Below are 17,234 nucleotides of genomic sequence, written 5' to 3'. Positions count from 1 at the left end.
CTAGGATATAGACATGGAGGAGGAACAGTTTATACAGAGACCGACTTACATATGCTCTCTCAAATAGACCCTGAAATCTCACAGACCCTTGACCAAAAGCAGAAGTTTGTGACCTACAATATGGAAACTTCTGCCTTACTCTGCTACAGAAATATCCCCCGGTACCTATGAGCAACCACTTTATGGGTGTCCTTACACAATCTCATCCTGACAACTGATAAGATGGCTAGATGTAAATCAAAATGTGTATATGAGAGACTGGTCACTGGAAGACCCTTTATAAAATGATGATCTACACAGCAGAACTGCCTGACTGTAGGGAAGGATAAATGTCTCCATTTTGTGTCAGTGAGTGGTCCTAGATAAAGCCAGGCTTAAAGGGATTTTCTGAGACTTTGACTTACCTACCCTTAGGATATGTCATTAATACACTGAGTGGCCAAAAGTCATGGGAAGGTACCGGATGTGCCGTTAATAGCGTGTTGCCCCTCCAACAGCCCTGATAACTGTAACAAGATAATGGGGCATGGACTCCACGAGGTGTTGGAAGAGTTCTGAGAGATATTGATCCACACAGTCTGCACTGCAGCCTGCAATTGGTCCTTTGTAGTTGGTGCTGGGTCCATGGAGTGGACACTGGTATCCACAGCATCCCATAAATGCTTTATGGGGTTGAGGACGGGCGAGCGTGGAGGCCAGTCGAGGGTCGTGAGGTCACTGGTGTGTTCCTTAAGCCAGTCCCATGCCACCAATGAGCGATGACATGTTGCATTGTCCTGTTGGTACACAGCATCCCCATCAGGGAACTCCAACACCAGAAAGGGGTGCAGATGGTCTGCCATAAGTTACACGTATCGCGCAATGGTCACTGATCCCTGTACCCGGACAATGGGGCCCAATTGCGACCATGTGAACATGGCCCAGACCATAACGGAGCCACCTCCCGCCTGGACATGTCTCTGTTGGCATGTAGGATCCATGGCTTCATTGGGCATATGCCACACTCAGTGGCGTTACTAGGAATGACGGGGCCCCATGGGGAAATTTTGACATGACCCCCCCCCATAGACCTCGACCGACCGACCCCCCCCCCCCCGCATTCCTGTGCGCTCCATTATGCCCCATAGTGGCCCCTGCACACAGTATTATGCCCCATTGTGGCCCCTGCACACAGTATTATGCTCCATAGTGGCCCCTGCACACAGTATTGTGGCCCCTGCACAAAGTATTATGCCCCTTAATGAACATTCATAAACAATTATTATACTCGGGGATCTTTTCAGACCCCAGAGTATAATAATCGGAAACCGAGGGGGAGATACAAATACAAAAAACACTGTCACTTACCTATCTCCATCTCCGCTGCACTCCTCGGTGGTGTCAGCCATCTTCAATGACGTCAGGATGTCACACAACTAGGCCCGATGCCTGTTGTGGAGACGTAAGTAACTGTGTTTTTTATGTTCCCTTACCTCTCCCGGGCCTCTGATCATTATACTTGGGGGTCTCAAAAGACCCCCCCTGCCAGGCCCCGGCCACGTGCCACCACTGTTCCATGGTCCAATGACGATGGTTGCAGGCCCATGCCAGTCTTTGAGCTCTGTGTTGCGGCGTCAGCAAAGGGACATGAGTCAGGCATCGACAGTTGAAGCCTATGCGGTGCACTTCTCGGCGTACAGTCCTGGTGGAAATGGGGTCCTGGTGCCCCACATTCAAATTGTCAATGATTTGACCCACAGTAGACCATCGAGAGCCCTCTACGACTCTGCGGAGGTGACGTGATGTCCGTTCATCGAACACTAGTGGTCAACCGATGCGCCGATTTACACAGTTGCCAACGTTGTTTTTGCAATATTGCAGGTCTACCCGAGAGACTGTTGACCTCGGAAACCCAAATTTCCAGGTAATCTTCAAAATGCAATGCCCCGTGTGTCTTGCACCGATTACGTTCCCACATTCAAAGTCACTTATCTCGCGACGTGCTGCCATGTTCACGAGACACCTGTCTGCATCAGACTGCTCAAATATCCCGGCGACACTAGCGCCATAAGCCGCATTGCGTCACAACTGGCACTGGGACTTGCCTTCCCATGACTTTTGACCAATGAGTGTATGTGATTGATGAGGGTTACCAAATGCTGCAGTCTCCTAATGCAATACCAAACACAGAGCTGTACATATTGTAGGCGCTGTGTACTGCAGCTCAGTTCCATTCACTTGAGTGTGGAATGGATTTGCCAGAATCCCATCCACTTTGCAGGTAATGTAAAATGCAGGCTTTTCGCAACGTGGGCCCTAACCTTAGTTTGGCCATACACTTTAGATATTTTGTACCACTTGTATACTAGGCTCAGCAGAAGGTACATATGATGTGAAAGGGAGGGGTCATTTATTCCCTAGAAAGATCCTGCCAAAACCTTACTGTCGTTGACATCTGCTGTCTTAGAAGAGAAAGGAGAGACCACATACAGTATAAATGAGATGGTTCAGTCAATATATATCTAATGTGTATGGAGAGCTGGATTGTGGATTCTAAAGTTAATTCATTCACCCACTCCTGAGATAAGAAATTGTTTTATTATTTATTAATGATTAAACAGATTACACAAAGGATCCAGCAGGTTCTCTGGCTGATGCACCTCACAGGGTGAGTTTATACACAAGCCGTCATATACTGGTATCATAATCTGTTTCTGTTCTAGAAGATTTGACCATCTCTGAAAGTACAGACCATAGTTCTGTCTGCATGGAGAAGGAGGACATCAGTCATGTATAACATCATTACTTATCCAACTGACATATCTTCAAGTTTGCATTTGGTATTCTTTGATATTGGGGATATGTTCACCTACAAGGCAGCTGATGTCCTTCATTCTGTGCGTGCATCAAAATGGGAAGTCTCTAAAAGGAAAAGATAAACTGTATCAGCAATGTTACCAAAGGCTTGTTTACAAGTAGTAATGGCTGCTCATTTCTCAGCCATTATAAGACTTCCTAATGTCACAACTAGTCCTGCATACATAACAGTCATTTTTATCTTTAGCAGTATCAGTATATGTCAGTTACTGGCAATTTAAAAAAAAACATACACCAAACTGTTCTCGATATAATCATACATCCCCTTTAAATTACAACCAAACTCATCCAATAATTACCTAATAGTATGTCATGTTAGGATATAGTTTAACAGCAAAAAAAAAGTTACAAGAAACTTAATAAAATAAAAGTGGTATCACAAAAGCTAAACACTATTTTGATGAAATAAAAGTAATAACAGCTAAAAAATAACATATTTGGCATCATAATATTGTACTGTGTGGTGACTGACAGAAGACAAATAGCAGAACTGCTATTTTTGTATCCCCATATAAAAGGGGATTCCAGTGAGAAATCTCTGTCAAACTCAAAATGGGTTAAAATAGTAAAAGAAGTCATACACCCAGCGATCCCCGCTGCTCTGGTTCTGCTACTGTATCACTTCCTGGACAGTTTCTGTCTCCTAGTGTCTCCCGATAAAGGAAATGACAATTGGTGAGAGAGTTCAGCAGATATTTGTTCAAAGGCATATTTCTTCTTTTATTATTTTATCACATTCAAATATGAAGGATATTTCTATTTCAGATATTCCCTTTACAGGGAGTCTGTCAGGTCTATTTGGGACACTAATCCACCCACAAGCCCTTATGGGACGGTGGCTTAGTGTCCCAAATAGCCCTACAGTAACCTCTTTGTGTCGACAGTGAACTAACCCAAACCTTTATACTTATCTAGACATGTGTCCGATGAGTCTCATCAGACTCAGGACTGGTATTCTGGACCCTGGGAAACACAATCTCAGCTTAACTGCACATATGCCCAAGGTCTGGATTACAAGAGAGCTATCTTGGACACTAAACCACCAATCCATAAGGACCTGTGAATAGTTTAGTGTTCCAAATAGACCTAAAAGGCTGCCTTTAATAAACATTAAAAATACCAAGTTGTGCGTACCCCAAAATATTACCTTTTCTTCACAACTGCAAAATTTTTATGCTTTTTACCTCTCAATGGATTTATGCTTATTGTAAAGCCAGGCCGGTGGTGTTGCTAAATTAAAACCTACCTCACCCTACTAGGAACTCACACACAGTTATCATCAACAATATACTAGATCAAAATGTAACCGGTAGTATTTAATATTAAAAATCTTGATACATGATAAATATGTAATATTCAAATTATTATTAATATTTTAAAAGTAAAACAATGATGTATTCATTTTGAAGCCAGTTAGTATGTTAGGTATATATGCCACAAAAAGCTCCTTTTGTATGTATCAACTGGAAAGGAAAGCAAAACCTACTACATGTTTTTGCATTGGAGTCTGTATAAATAAGAGCATATAGTGCAAATTGGATTCCCTGGGCAACTTTATGACACACAGCGGCATATTTCAAGCTTTCGTCATAGGTAAACATTGGGAAATCTTCAGGATATTGTAAGGCCTGAACGCAGTGTACTTGAGAGAGGGCTTTCCTGACAACACCATTATACTGATTATTGGACACATATCTGTTGCAAGCAAAAAAAAGTTAAAGAATTAAAAAATTGTGCTCATCTATATGGAAATTAATCTTTTTGCATCAGATTTTATGGACATGTATTCCAAGTTAAAAAATTATGAAAATAACTTCTTAGCATATTAAAATATTGTAAGGAAATGATGTGCAAGAAAATAAATATCCATCAAAAAATGTCTGTAAAAGTGACCAATGTACACGCTGCAGGATAAGCAGCTCACTTTAAATAGCTCATGGCGTGAGTGAAAAGTACAAGCTTTTGTTTTCATTACAGTAAGAACTGGGACTCCCAAATCCCACCTGGAAATCACGCACGCAGATCATGAGCTCAGATATCCCGAGCCTTGTGAAATCACTATACATGCTCCTGGGCTAATGGCACATTCAATGTCAGATGTAATTTTTCAGATCTCCTTGTGGGGAAGACATGCCAGGCTAGTGATATTAGGACACGGTTTCCTCAGGATGTCCTCTGTTATTTTTTATTGTACTAAAGGAGACAGTAAGCCTTTGATGGTGGCTAGGAGCGTGATGCGGCTTTCAAGAATATTTAGGAGCATAGCCGCAAATTACAGGCAGAAATCCAAAAGTATTTTTGTTCTCAATCTGTTTCCTCCTGTAAAGTAGTTGAAATGATGCAGACTTCTGAGCGAGCTGCAGAAAGGGACATTAATCTATAGAGAGGCAGATTTAATATAGCTAGCAACAAGCCACCGATCTCCTAGTGAAATAGCACTTGGATTGTAGAGGAACATTATTCTGCCTCACACTTGGGTGCCAAAGGATCATGGAAAGTTAATGTGCTTGTTCCCTGTAGTGAATCATTACGTATGAAGTCAGAGTGACATCATTCCCATCTTCTTATACACCCATTATATAAGGCTGTAAACACACAGGTGTTGATATCAAGGTGATATAAGCTAATTGGCTGAGCCAGAAATGACCTAACATGTACTGGGAAAAAAAACAAAAAAAAAGTCGCCTTAAAGGAGCATTTCCATCTAGGGAATGCCAGGTCTACAGGCACTCCCATAAAAGTAAATAGAGAAAGACATATATGCATGGCCACCTCTCCATTAACAGTGACCCCTACCCTCAAGAAAGGATATGCCATATAATACCCCAGATAAAAATACCCCCCCCAAAAAAAAAAAAAAAAAAAAAAAAATCAGATATCATTATCCACTGGAATAACAAGCGTACTAACTAGTGGAGGGGGTGTCTTTCATATGACATCAAAAGCAAGTTTTTATGTTTTACATAGCACAAGATATATTTGTTTGAAGTGACCCTCCCCACCCATATCTTCTCTTCATTACAAACACATTGCAGTACACTGTATAAAGCAAGGTACAACCTCCCACAGAGAAGTAAGGGAAAGAGGAAAAAAGTGCAGGATTTCATGGAAAGGAACTAAAATTTATTAATAACATATTACTGACCAAAAATATTGCCAGAAAATTAAAAGTGGTTTAAGGGGGCTCTATCATTGGGAAAAGTCATATTTAACTAATCACATCCTTGCATAGCCTATAGAAAGTCTATTCCACACCTACCTTTAGTATGTAAATAGCCTAAGGGCTCGTTCACATCTGCTTCTGGTCTCCGTTCTGCAGGTTTCCGTTTCCTGCACAAAACAGAGCAGGAGACGGAAAGCTGCAGGACTCTCTCACCCATTCATTTGAATGGGTGAGAAAGCTGTCCGGCTGTGAGTGGCGGTGAACATTTTATGCTCTCCGCCGCGAAACCGTTTTTTAAAATCTGGACAGAGTCAGACATGCAGTACTCTGTGTCCGGTTTAAAAAAAAAAAATCGGTTTCGCTGCGGAGAGCATAAAACGCTCACCGCCGCTCATGACCGGACCTGGACTGACAGGTTTGCATGCAGAAGACGGAAACCACAGAATGGAGATCGAACGCTAGTGTGAACCTATCCTCAGTAGTTTTTAAATAAGTCAATTTTTATTGATATGCTAATTAGGCTCCAGCATACACAGGAAGTTGTCAGCCAGCTCTCTTCTCTATGGTGTGTGCTATGTTTGAGAGCAGGCAGGAGGACTCAGCAGCAGCAGCCTGAGCTGTATATACAGAAGATGATGCACAAAGAGACTTCTGGGGTGCACAGAAAAGCTAATTAGCATATGAATAAAAACGGATATATTCAAAATCTACTGAGGCAATCTACATACTAAAGGTAGGTGTGGAATAGCCTTTCTAAAGGCTATGCAAGGATGTGATTAGCTAAAAATGACTTTTTCCAATGATAGAGCCCCTTTAAGAGTTTAGTTATGCTTTAAATTTCTATAGAATAGAGAAAACAAGCTGACAGATGGATGGGAAAGGGACCAATATTTCCAAAACTTTGCAAAAGGTAAATATCAGTGCAGATAATCTTATTAGGCGCTCACTTCTTCAAGTTAAGGGTCATTAAAAAAGACAATGTTGCAAAATGATAGCCTCTGCATTTATAACTAAGAAGATATAACACAAATTTATCAACTTAAAAACACTCACTATCAATCTAAGATTTATCTATTCTCTACAAGTCAGAATTACATTACATTAATCTATTAGTAGAATGGGGCATCTACACATTTCCATGTGGTTGTTTGAGGATACATGAAAGAAACTAGAATGTTGGATCATCCGCATCATAAACAACAATTCACCAATGGAGCACTGGACTTCACCACCCTCACATCTACCACCCTGCAACTCCCCCCTCCCCTCCCTACCCAACGCAGGATATAAATGATCTGACATGACGCATCACTGAAACAGTGGAGTCAATATCTGAGGACATGGTGGCATGCATCTGAACTACCACATGGATATCTGCTGTGTCACTAATGGAAATCACATAGAACAGTTGACGTATAAACCTAAAACGTATAGGAATTGTACCGTTTATGTTAATGAATTTGTTATAGTCTCTCGGTTATGGACGCAGAGTCTATAATACTACACCACCCTTTTTGAATTCCCCATCTATTATTACATTTTTGCCCTATATTCCCATGTACCTAATTTACTAAAAAGGTGCAAGTGCATAATAAATATTGTGCAAATTCAAGGATACTGTGATTCCACTTCAGATGTTTTGGGTTTTTTATGCCGCCCATGTACAGTTGCTCCTTTTATGCATCTTTTTAAAAACCGTATTAAAAAGTTACTCCAGTTAAACCATTCGCCAGCAAAAAAGCAAAGTGCTGATAAATCTTGTGCATACAGCATAAAAATTGAAAAAAGAACTCTAAAAAAAAAAAAAAAATAGTCTGAAGAGTCCGGATAAATACCCGCCACTGTATGATTCAGAGGGTGGTCACCGGGATGCGGTAGCAAGGGGGATCATCTGGAAAGAAAGCACTCGGTAAGAAGTTTAGCTGCACTGATATTTTCCTCTATTACAAATGGAGGAAATGTATTTCTTTGTTTTTTCTCTGAGATTAGAACTTTAATGTTTTGCTGGAAAAGAAAGTGTAACAAATGAGAACAAAAACCTTAAATGAGTGTAAATGAATAGGTTGAGACAAATGAATGCGATCCAGTGGAAGACTGGTATTAAGAAAGCGGTGATAGATGTTTTATGCTGTATTGGAGGAAATGTAAGGAGGCCTCTCATCGTCACTCATACTTGCTCTTTTATAATGAATGAACTCTAAATATAGCAGAGTTCCTGTCATGTTTTGTTCTGTAGCAGGCATTGCTAGATACAATTTCTCTACGTACCTGTGACTCCAGCATCTTCTAGTCTGCAGTTCCACCTCCTGGATGTTCGGAGTATTAGACTACATAGCTGAGCACAATGTTATTAACTCCTCAGTACATGATACATTATGAGACACGAATATGTAAGAAACATGATGACAGTTCTCCCATTTTCATACAGACAGATGGTTCCTTTCCTTTTCAGAGATGGCGATTAACCTCAGCAACCAGTGACCGTGGGGTCTAGTCCTGAACGTTTTGTGATGTGCAGTTTAGTCACTTCCTCGGCACATGTAGGATGTATACCCACTGTACTCATTAACTGAGAATAGGTGGCACCACACCTGTAAGCCAAAAGATAGGAATTATATGTTATCATGGTAAGAAAATGTCATTAATGGCGGCACACTTTTACAAGGCAGGGCTGCATGAACAGATCACTAGAGGGGCTCTAGCACAGTCAAATCCATTCACTACATGTGGTCTGTGTGATTATCCATTTTCATATACCCTTACTGCTATGTTTCCCCACAGCTTACTGCTGATCCATGGGTATGCCAATAGGGGAACACTTTGTAGTCAGCTTATTGTCAAGTGACCAGTCTATCAAGTAGGAATTGTCTAGAATACCTCTTTAAAGGAGACCTTTCATGTCCTCAGGCGCATGCGGGTTTAAATACCACTAGAAAGCAGACATTGCGCCCCAGTGCTAGTCTATGGGTGAGTACTGTCAGGAGGTGGAGGTAGGGTTCCTCACCGCTCAGCGTCTTAGTTGAGTGGTAAGGAATGCCCCCTCTGATGTATAGCACTATATACAGTATTGTCAGGAGGGGCGTTCCCAGCTAAACTGTCAGGAACGCCTTTCTGACAGTGAAGCAGCATCGGTAACAGCAAAGATATCCCTTCTCCCGGAGCACAGAACGGGAAAGCAGACAGTTCGCTGAGTTCAGTGCACTGTCAGCTTTCTAGCAGTATATAAAACCGTGTGTGCCCATATGTGTTTATATATTATATATATATATATATATATATATATATATATATATATATATATATATATATATATATATAATGTTCTTGTGAGGTTATAGATGCATTGGTCAGATGTAAGTGTGTGTTATGATAAGAAAAAATACTGGCAAGGAAAAAGTGTTGAGCAGGGTGAACAGGTGATGCATTTGGGTGTCCACGGGCAAGTATTAGGATACAAGACTAGAAAAGAAAACTGAAATTCCGCCCCAGGTGAAGGAATTCTTAGCTATAACTCTGGGTGGATTAAATCTCCACAATGTGTACAGTAGCATAGAACATTTAGAAAGCAGAATGCAATTGTACCTATTTATACATCATTGAGATTAAAGGGGTTGTCCAGTATAAACAGAGAATTAACCCCTTCTCTCCCCCCACCTAACTTCTAATTTTCAATAAAAAAAAAAATCTATAATTACCCATATCCCTGGAGCCCGGGACGGCTCCTCCATTCTTCCTGTCTTCTACCATTGGGCAGAATATGTTAGCTAGGGGGACAGGCTAATAATGGGGTGGAGCGGTAGTCTTAGTGAGACAAGAAGGGTGGGAGGGGCTAGGCTAGTGAGACAGGGAGGGTTATGTAACGCAGTGAGATAGGAGGGGGACTGAGTGAGAGGGAACTAGTGCAGCAGCTATACAGGAAGCTGCACAGCAGGACACTAAGGGTCCATTCATATGGAGGAAAATGGCGCTGAATTTGGTTCTGAATTTCAGTGCTAAAAAAAATGCCCCCCATTGACTTCACCGGGTTCCTTTATCTGCTAGCAGAATTTCAGTTCTGGAGGAGGGAATACACAGGTTATAGGGAAAATTTTTGTAACTAAATTCAGAAAGGTCCCTATTAAAATTTAAGTTTTATTGCTTCTGTTTAAAACACGAAAATCCCCAAGTAAAATAAGTAAAGACTAGCTCTGCTGGGCCTATTTTCATGTGTCAGAGTTACCCTTAGGGTTAAATTAGCTGTGGTGTTCAACCCTCATTTAAATGTTTTGAGTTTACCACTTTTAGTGCTTGCAAGCAACAAACCCTATACTAGGAACTAATAACTCCATAATCAACACCAGCATACTAGTATGAAAACATTGGAATGTCATTTAGACAACATTGTAGCTAAATAAATTATGGTGAGTAAATGGTGAGTCCTGTCTTAGTGATATTGCTGTTGCTACTGGTCTCGTCGATCCTCTGGGACCAGGCTGCTACACACAAGACCCTCACCTAGTAAATACTATAATATAAATTGCCTCGACGCGTTTCCCTAACTGTTCATCAGGAGGTAAGTAAATTTAGCACAATCGCATAATAGATGTGCGGTTAAAACCGCAGTTCACGGGACCATGAGGGTTGGCCCCGCTACTTAAGGGATGTAACGCAGTGAGATAGGAGGGGGACTGAGTGAGAGGGAACTAGTGCAGCAGCTATACAGGAAGCTGCACAGCAGGACACTAAGGGTCCATTCATACGGAGGAAAATGGCGCTGAATTTGGTTCTGAATTTCAGTGCTAAAAAAAATGCCCCCCATTGACTTCACCGGGTTCCTTTATCTGCTAGCAGAATTTCAGTTCTGTTAGCAGATAACCATTGAAGTCATTGGAAGGTTTTTTTTTTTTCAGCGCTGAAATTCAGCAACAAATTCAGCACCATTTTCCTCCGTGTGAATGGACCCCAAGAAAAGTAAACAAAGACAGATGATGCTAGTAGCTGCCAGGGACACCCAGAAATCACTCTAAACACTGCTAAAGGTATAAGGGTGTACTTATTATCCCATTAACCTTTCTAAAAAAAACAAAAAAAACAACAACAATATTTTCTGCCTGGAAAACCTCTTTAAAAAGTTGCAGATTCTTTGTTGGGCACAAATGTACAGCGCCATATAGACATTTGATCTACATATACAATTAGTAGCAGAAGAGTAACAGAACGTTTGTAGAGGAAGCATAGAGGATTGTGTCAGCCTGTCTGGCCCTGAACTTCTCTAAGGTCTGTCTTTGATCAGATGCTCCAAACACTATGTCAGACTGCTTCTCTCCTGCCAGCCTGCAGCTATAGACTGACATAACTGAGCAATCGATCAGGAGCTGCAGCTACAACAGCAGTAATCTCATTTCCATGCTGTCTAAAAAATGAAGTGCTATGTGTGTGAAAACAAATGACAAGTTACAGCAAGATGTGTAAAAACGTAAAGGAAGACATAATTTACCTAGATGAATGCTAGATTAACCTGTAATTTCTCTTTTGAGAACTGGAAGGATAAGAGGCTTTGCTATGCGGATTTACTTTTTTTTTCTTATTATTGTGTAAAGCAAAGTTTTTCCTCTAAATATGGACTGTTATACCATACAATATACACTCACCGGCCACTTTATTAGGTACACCATGCTAGTAACGGGTTGGACCCCCTTTTGCCTTCAGAACTGCCTCAATTCTTTGTGGCATAGATTCAACAAGGTGCTGGAAGCATTCCTCAGAGATTTTGGTCCATATTGACATGATGGCATCACACAGTTGCCGCAGATTTGTCGGCTGCACATCCATGATGCGAATCTCCCGTTCCACCACATCCCAAAGATGCTCTATTGGATTGAGATCTGGTGACTGTGGAGGCCATTGGAGTACAGTGAACTCATTGTCATGTTCAAGAAACCAGTCTGAGATGATTCCAGCTTTATGACATGGCGCATTATCCTGCTGAAAGTAGCCATCAGATGTTGGGTACATTGTGGTCATAAAGGGATAGACATGGTCAGCAACAATACTCAGGTAGGCTTTGGCGTTGCAACGATGCTCAATTGGTACCAAGGGGCCCAAAGAGTGCCAAGAAAATATTCCCCACACCATGACACCACCACCACCAGCCTGAACCGTTGATACAAGGCAGGATGGATCCATGCTTTCATGTTGTTGACGCCAAATTCTGACCCTACCATCCGAATGTCGCAGCAGAAATCGAGACTCATCAGACCAGGCAACGTTTTTCCAATCTTCAATTGTCCAATTTCGATGAGCTTGTGCAAATTGTAGCCTCAGTTTCCTGTTCTTAGCTGAAAGGAGTGGCACCCGGTGTGGTCTTCTGCTGCTGTAGCCCATCTGCCTCAAAGTTCGACGTACTGTGCGTTCAGAGATGCTCTTCTGGCTACCTTGGTTGTAACGGGTGGCCATTTGAGTCACTGTTGCCTTTCTATCAGCTCGAACTAGTCTGGCCATTCTCCTCTGACATCAACAACGCATTTCCGCCCACAGAACTGCCGCTCACTGGATGTTTTTTCTTTTTCGGACCATTCTCTGTAAACCCTAGAGATGGTTGTGCGTGAAAATCCCAGTAGATCAGCAGTTTCTGAAATACTCAGACCAGCCCTTCTGGCACCAACAACCATGCCACGTTCAAAGGCACTCAAATCACCTTTCTTCCCCATACTGATGCTCGGTTTGAACTGCAGGAGATTGTCTTGACCATGTCTACATGCCTAAATGCACTGAGTTGCCGCCATGTGATTGGCTGATTAGAAATTAAGTGTTAACGAGCAGTTGGACAGGTGTACCTAATAAAGTGGCCGGTGAGTGTATGTACACCATACAATAAGGACAGCACATAAGTATAGAACTAGTACTGCTGTTCACATTTTATCTGCCACCTATCCTGACATGTCTGATTTAGTTAATACGTGTAATTTCTCCCCAATTTTAAATTTGTGTTCTATTGTTCCTCTGTTATTCCTCCTGGAAATATACTGGTAAATTGACAACTAGGTATTACTATTCACCTGTCAAAGAGGTGTGTTCCTACACCCAGTTCTCAATTTATACATTCCTAAGAGGGATAAAACAGGAACAACATTACACAGGGCATAAAATCGCTTCCATCTATAAAAAGGCTCTCAGAGGCTATTTTTTGGTAGTGTACATCTTGGGGAGAGATCGTGGACTTCTAGACATGCGTCTGTCATGCAAGACATTTTGCTCAGCTGACAGACTTTGAGAGGGAGCACATCATTGGACTGGGAGAAACAGGACTTTTGTTTCACTGATCTGGCCACCATCTAGGCCAGGGGTCGGCAACCCCTGGCACGCGTGCCAAGACTGGCACGCGAGGCATATTTTGTTGGCACGGCAGCCAGCCCGCAACTTTCATACACTAATTGAGAGAGAGCGTCCCTTCAGTGCTCTGGTAGAGCTGCTGTGTAGGACACGCCCCCTTCTCTCCCTGCCCACCAATCAGAGGTGAGCCTCTCACTGCACAGGATAAGGGCTCCCTGGACCTGCTGCTACACGTGAGGAGAAGCTCCTGACGTCTGCAGCCTGAGGAGGAGAAGCAAAGTGAAAGTAAAAACACCAGGTACGTGTGTTACTAACTATTCTCATTAATGTCAGGCATTTGGGGTTATTACTTTAGTTTTAGTAACTCCATGTGCCTCACATTAATAACAGTTAACTCCATCATGTCCCTAACATTAACCCTGTGTGGCTCACATAAGGGTTACTGATATGTGAGACATATGGAGGTGCTAATAAAGGACCTATATAATGAAGATATTCACTTATTACCTCCATATGTCTCACATATCAGTGTCCCTTATGTAAAGCACACAGGGGGTTAATGTGAGGGACATGATTTGGTTAACTGCTATTAATATGAGGCACATTGAGTTGTAACCTGCAATGCACATGACCAGACTCTTTATCTACAACTGTGGATAAAAGTACAGACCTATATATTTCAATTGACCCATATATACAGCCATTCTTTTTGTGGCTGTGTATCTGGGCCAAATTGAAGAGCTGAAAACTATTGAGCAGGTCCTATATCTGTCCTATACATCCCCTATACGTGTCCTATACATCCCCTATATGTGTCCGTCCTATACATCCCCTATATCTGTCCTATACATCCCCTATATCTGTCCTATACATCATCATCATTTTAACATATAGGTCAGTGAAAACCACATCCGTGCCATTTGTATGCAGGAGGCGCAAGGCTGAGGCCCCACGTTGCAGAAACGCAGCGTTTTTGTTGCAGATTTTGATGCGGTTTATTTCAACCAAAGCTAAAAATGGCTACAGAAGGAATGGGAAATATATAGGAAGCTTCTTATACGTCTCCCTTCTGCTCAATCCACTCCTGGCTTAGGCTCAGAAAAACACAGCAAAATATGTAACAAAAAAAGCTGTGTTCCAACAACGTAAGGGCCTTAGGCTAAAGCCCCACGTTGAAGAAACAGCTTTTTTTTCGTTGCAGATTTTGCTGTTTTTTTGAGCCGAAGCCAGGAGTAGATTGAGCAGGAGGGAGACATATACGAAGCTTCCTATATATTTCCCATTCGTTTTCTAGCCATTCTTGGCTTTGACGGAAAGAAAAATGCAGCCAAATCTGCAATAAAAAAGCAGCATTTCTGTAATGTGTGGCCTCGGCCTAAGTGTGATTCTATTGGGTGGTGACACTGTAACTAGATGCAATTATAGTCAAATCCAGTTCCTGGGCACCAGTGCATTCACTTTGTTGAAAGTGTGACACCGATTAATTCCTGGCTGGGGTTTTGCTGTTACTGCACCGCCAGGAACTAAAAGTGACTGAAATTAATCTGCATTTCACTTAGGGAGCGTCCACACTACCGTCAGTGTCCGACAGCTAGTGTCCACTGCCACAGGTATGACCTTACTCTGCTCCCAGTCACATACATTACCACTAATTGTGGGTTACGCATGTACTTACATTGCTTCTAAAGGAAAAGAACATGTGTATCCAGGCAAATAGTGGTAAGTGCATGTGGCTGGGAGCACAGAATGACAGCACCTCTGTGTTGTGGTTTGTGCTATATGACTTTAGTGTAGGTGTCGTCAGCTTTACAATTATTGCCCGGCACTCCGAGGACCTCATCTTTGATTTTTTTAATTTAAATCGGCACGCCGAACAAAAAAGGTTGCCTACCCCTGATCTAGGCTATTCTGTGTTACGAGCAGTGGTTATTTGAGGGCACAAACGGCAAACTGACTCCGGATGGCCCAAACAGACCACTAGTACACAGGATCGTTTGATGTGCCAACAAGCACGAGCAGCTTCCATGGGTTTCTTGTTCACTATCCCCACAAAGGCAACACCTTCAATCCATATCCCTGTCTCTGCCTGCACCATTTCCAGACACTCAGCAGAAAGAAACTTGGTGTCATTATGTAGGGAAATGCATTGATTATTTACAGCCATTGGTTCAAACTTGCCCTGGTTATTTGAAAGCTTATAAACATATGGACCCGAGGGACGGAGACCCGTGCACAGATGTGAGCCTAGCCTAAAATTGTAAATGTGTACATACATCATTACAGTCACATTGAGAAAGTTTAATTCGGTTCCAATGACTCCTTGCTGTGTTAATTTTAGTCAATGAGTGTATTTAACATCACCTGGAAGCAAGAATACAAATCCTGAACATTAGGATAAGCGAATCGAATTGAAAAAGGAAGTCAGCAAATTTAAAAACGTAAAACACAGCACTAAATAGGAGACCTAGAGACCTCTTCAAACATACATTGGTGTGTGTTCTTAGTATCGGCATGTATCAAGTTTTAGCCTGGTGCTCACCACTACGGCGAGTGTCCTCTGAGACTTCCCTAACACTGAGCTGCCTTTGGACAGAGTACTCTGGATGGACACCAGAGCCATCACTTCGAGCAGATGAGGTGGGGAGAACTTATTGCAGAGGACCAAAGGCACTTCAGCCTCAGAGAACATCCAGAAGGCACTTGCAGGATGCATTCAATTAAAACCACAACTTCTTGGCAATGCTGATACTTATAACATACACAAAACCGCTGATAGACCCACTCAAAGGCATATCATGGTGCTCACACAAACACCAAGTTCCCATAGCAGAGCAGATCAGCAGGGGTTCCAGGTGTTGAACCCCTACTGATTTATTAGAAATGACCTATCCCAATCTAAAATATTATATATAGTAGACCTCACCTTTATAATAGCCACCCTTATGAATAGTTCTCTCTTATAAATAACCGTCCCTCTTATAATAGCTCCCATTATATTTAATAGTGTCCCCTAAATATAATAGTTTCTACACTATAATAGTGCCCATAAGAATATTCTCCCCCTTATAAATCGTAGACTTGGCTTAATAAAAAAAAAAAATCCATCTCTTATAATAGCCCCTTATCAGTTACAGCCCAAAACAATAAATCTTTTACTCACCTTACCACTATCCTTCTGTAAGTGGAGCAGCTGAAGCCTTTCTCTGCTGGTCTGGCACAGGTGGCACGATGCAGAAATGTTATTATGCCACCTGTACGTCACTCAGTCTTCTATGGCAGAGCAGGGAATTTACAGCTCGCTGCTGTATTATAGGTGACGAGCTCCCTGGATTTGAGTCATCAGGCCAAAAGCTTGATGCTCTGGATCCCAAGGACTCCTTTGAGGATGGGGGCCCTCGGCAATTGCCCAGTTTGTCCCACATAATGCCAACCATGGCTGTTGCACCTCCGGCAGCAGAGATCGGCACTCATCTATACTGCCTGAAAAGTACAGTACAATGATCTCCACAGGCAGCATAAATGTCAACCTCTACTACTGAAGATGTATAGTGGATATAGTGGTCAGGGAATCAATCTCTTCCTGGCTGATATAATGATGCCCTTAACCCTCTGGACCTGGTAGCACCCTCTGCAAGCGTTATGCCACTGGCAGAAGACACAGCATTCCTGTGCAGACCAAGTAGAGGGCAAGTGATTTCATAACATGGCTATTGTACTGCTGGAGGTCTAAGGAGGCAATACTTTACACTCACTACATACACTCTGTATCCATCTCACCTGATATATACTGTAACTATTGAAACTAAACTTAAACATACAAGATATTCTTTAAATCTCATGTACAACACATGCATTGCAGCTCTGGAGTCCTAGGTTTCAATCCAACCAAGTACAACATCTGCAA

General features: G+C 42.1%; 1 protein-coding gene across 3 annotated transcripts in view; it reads right to left on the bottom strand.

Annotated features, from left to right (window-relative positions):
• Window positions 1–2,602: 2,602 nt before the first annotated feature.
• Window positions 2,603–17,234, bottom strand: part of TXNRD2 (thioredoxin reductase 2) — a 59,078-nt gene continuing 44,446 nt past the window's right edge. For 2 of the 3 annotated variants that reach the window (XM_075275717.1, XM_075275732.1), the window contains 2 exons: window positions 8,288–8,610; window positions 2,603–2,901 (listed from right to left, as the gene is read on the bottom strand). In XM_075275717.1, the coding sequence (XP_075131818.1) occupies window positions 8,487–8,610 (124 nt within the window). In that variant the 3' untranslated portion in view covers window positions 2,603–2,901; window positions 8,288–8,486. Of the gene's footprint in view, window positions 2,902–4,342; window positions 4,552–8,287; window positions 8,611–17,234 lie in introns of all 3 variants that reach the window. The other variant, XM_075275725.1, reaches the window with a different exon arrangement.

Source organism: Leptodactylus fuscus, chromosome 1 (genome assembly GCF_031893055.1).
Source record: "Leptodactylus fuscus isolate aLepFus1 chromosome 1, aLepFus1.hap2, whole genome shotgun sequence".
NCBI lineage: Eukaryota > Metazoa > Chordata > Amphibia > Anura > Leptodactylidae > Leptodactylus > Leptodactylus fuscus.
The sequence above is the reverse complement of the archived record's forward strand: the minus strand, read 5'-3'. Positions and strand labels throughout refer to the sequence as shown.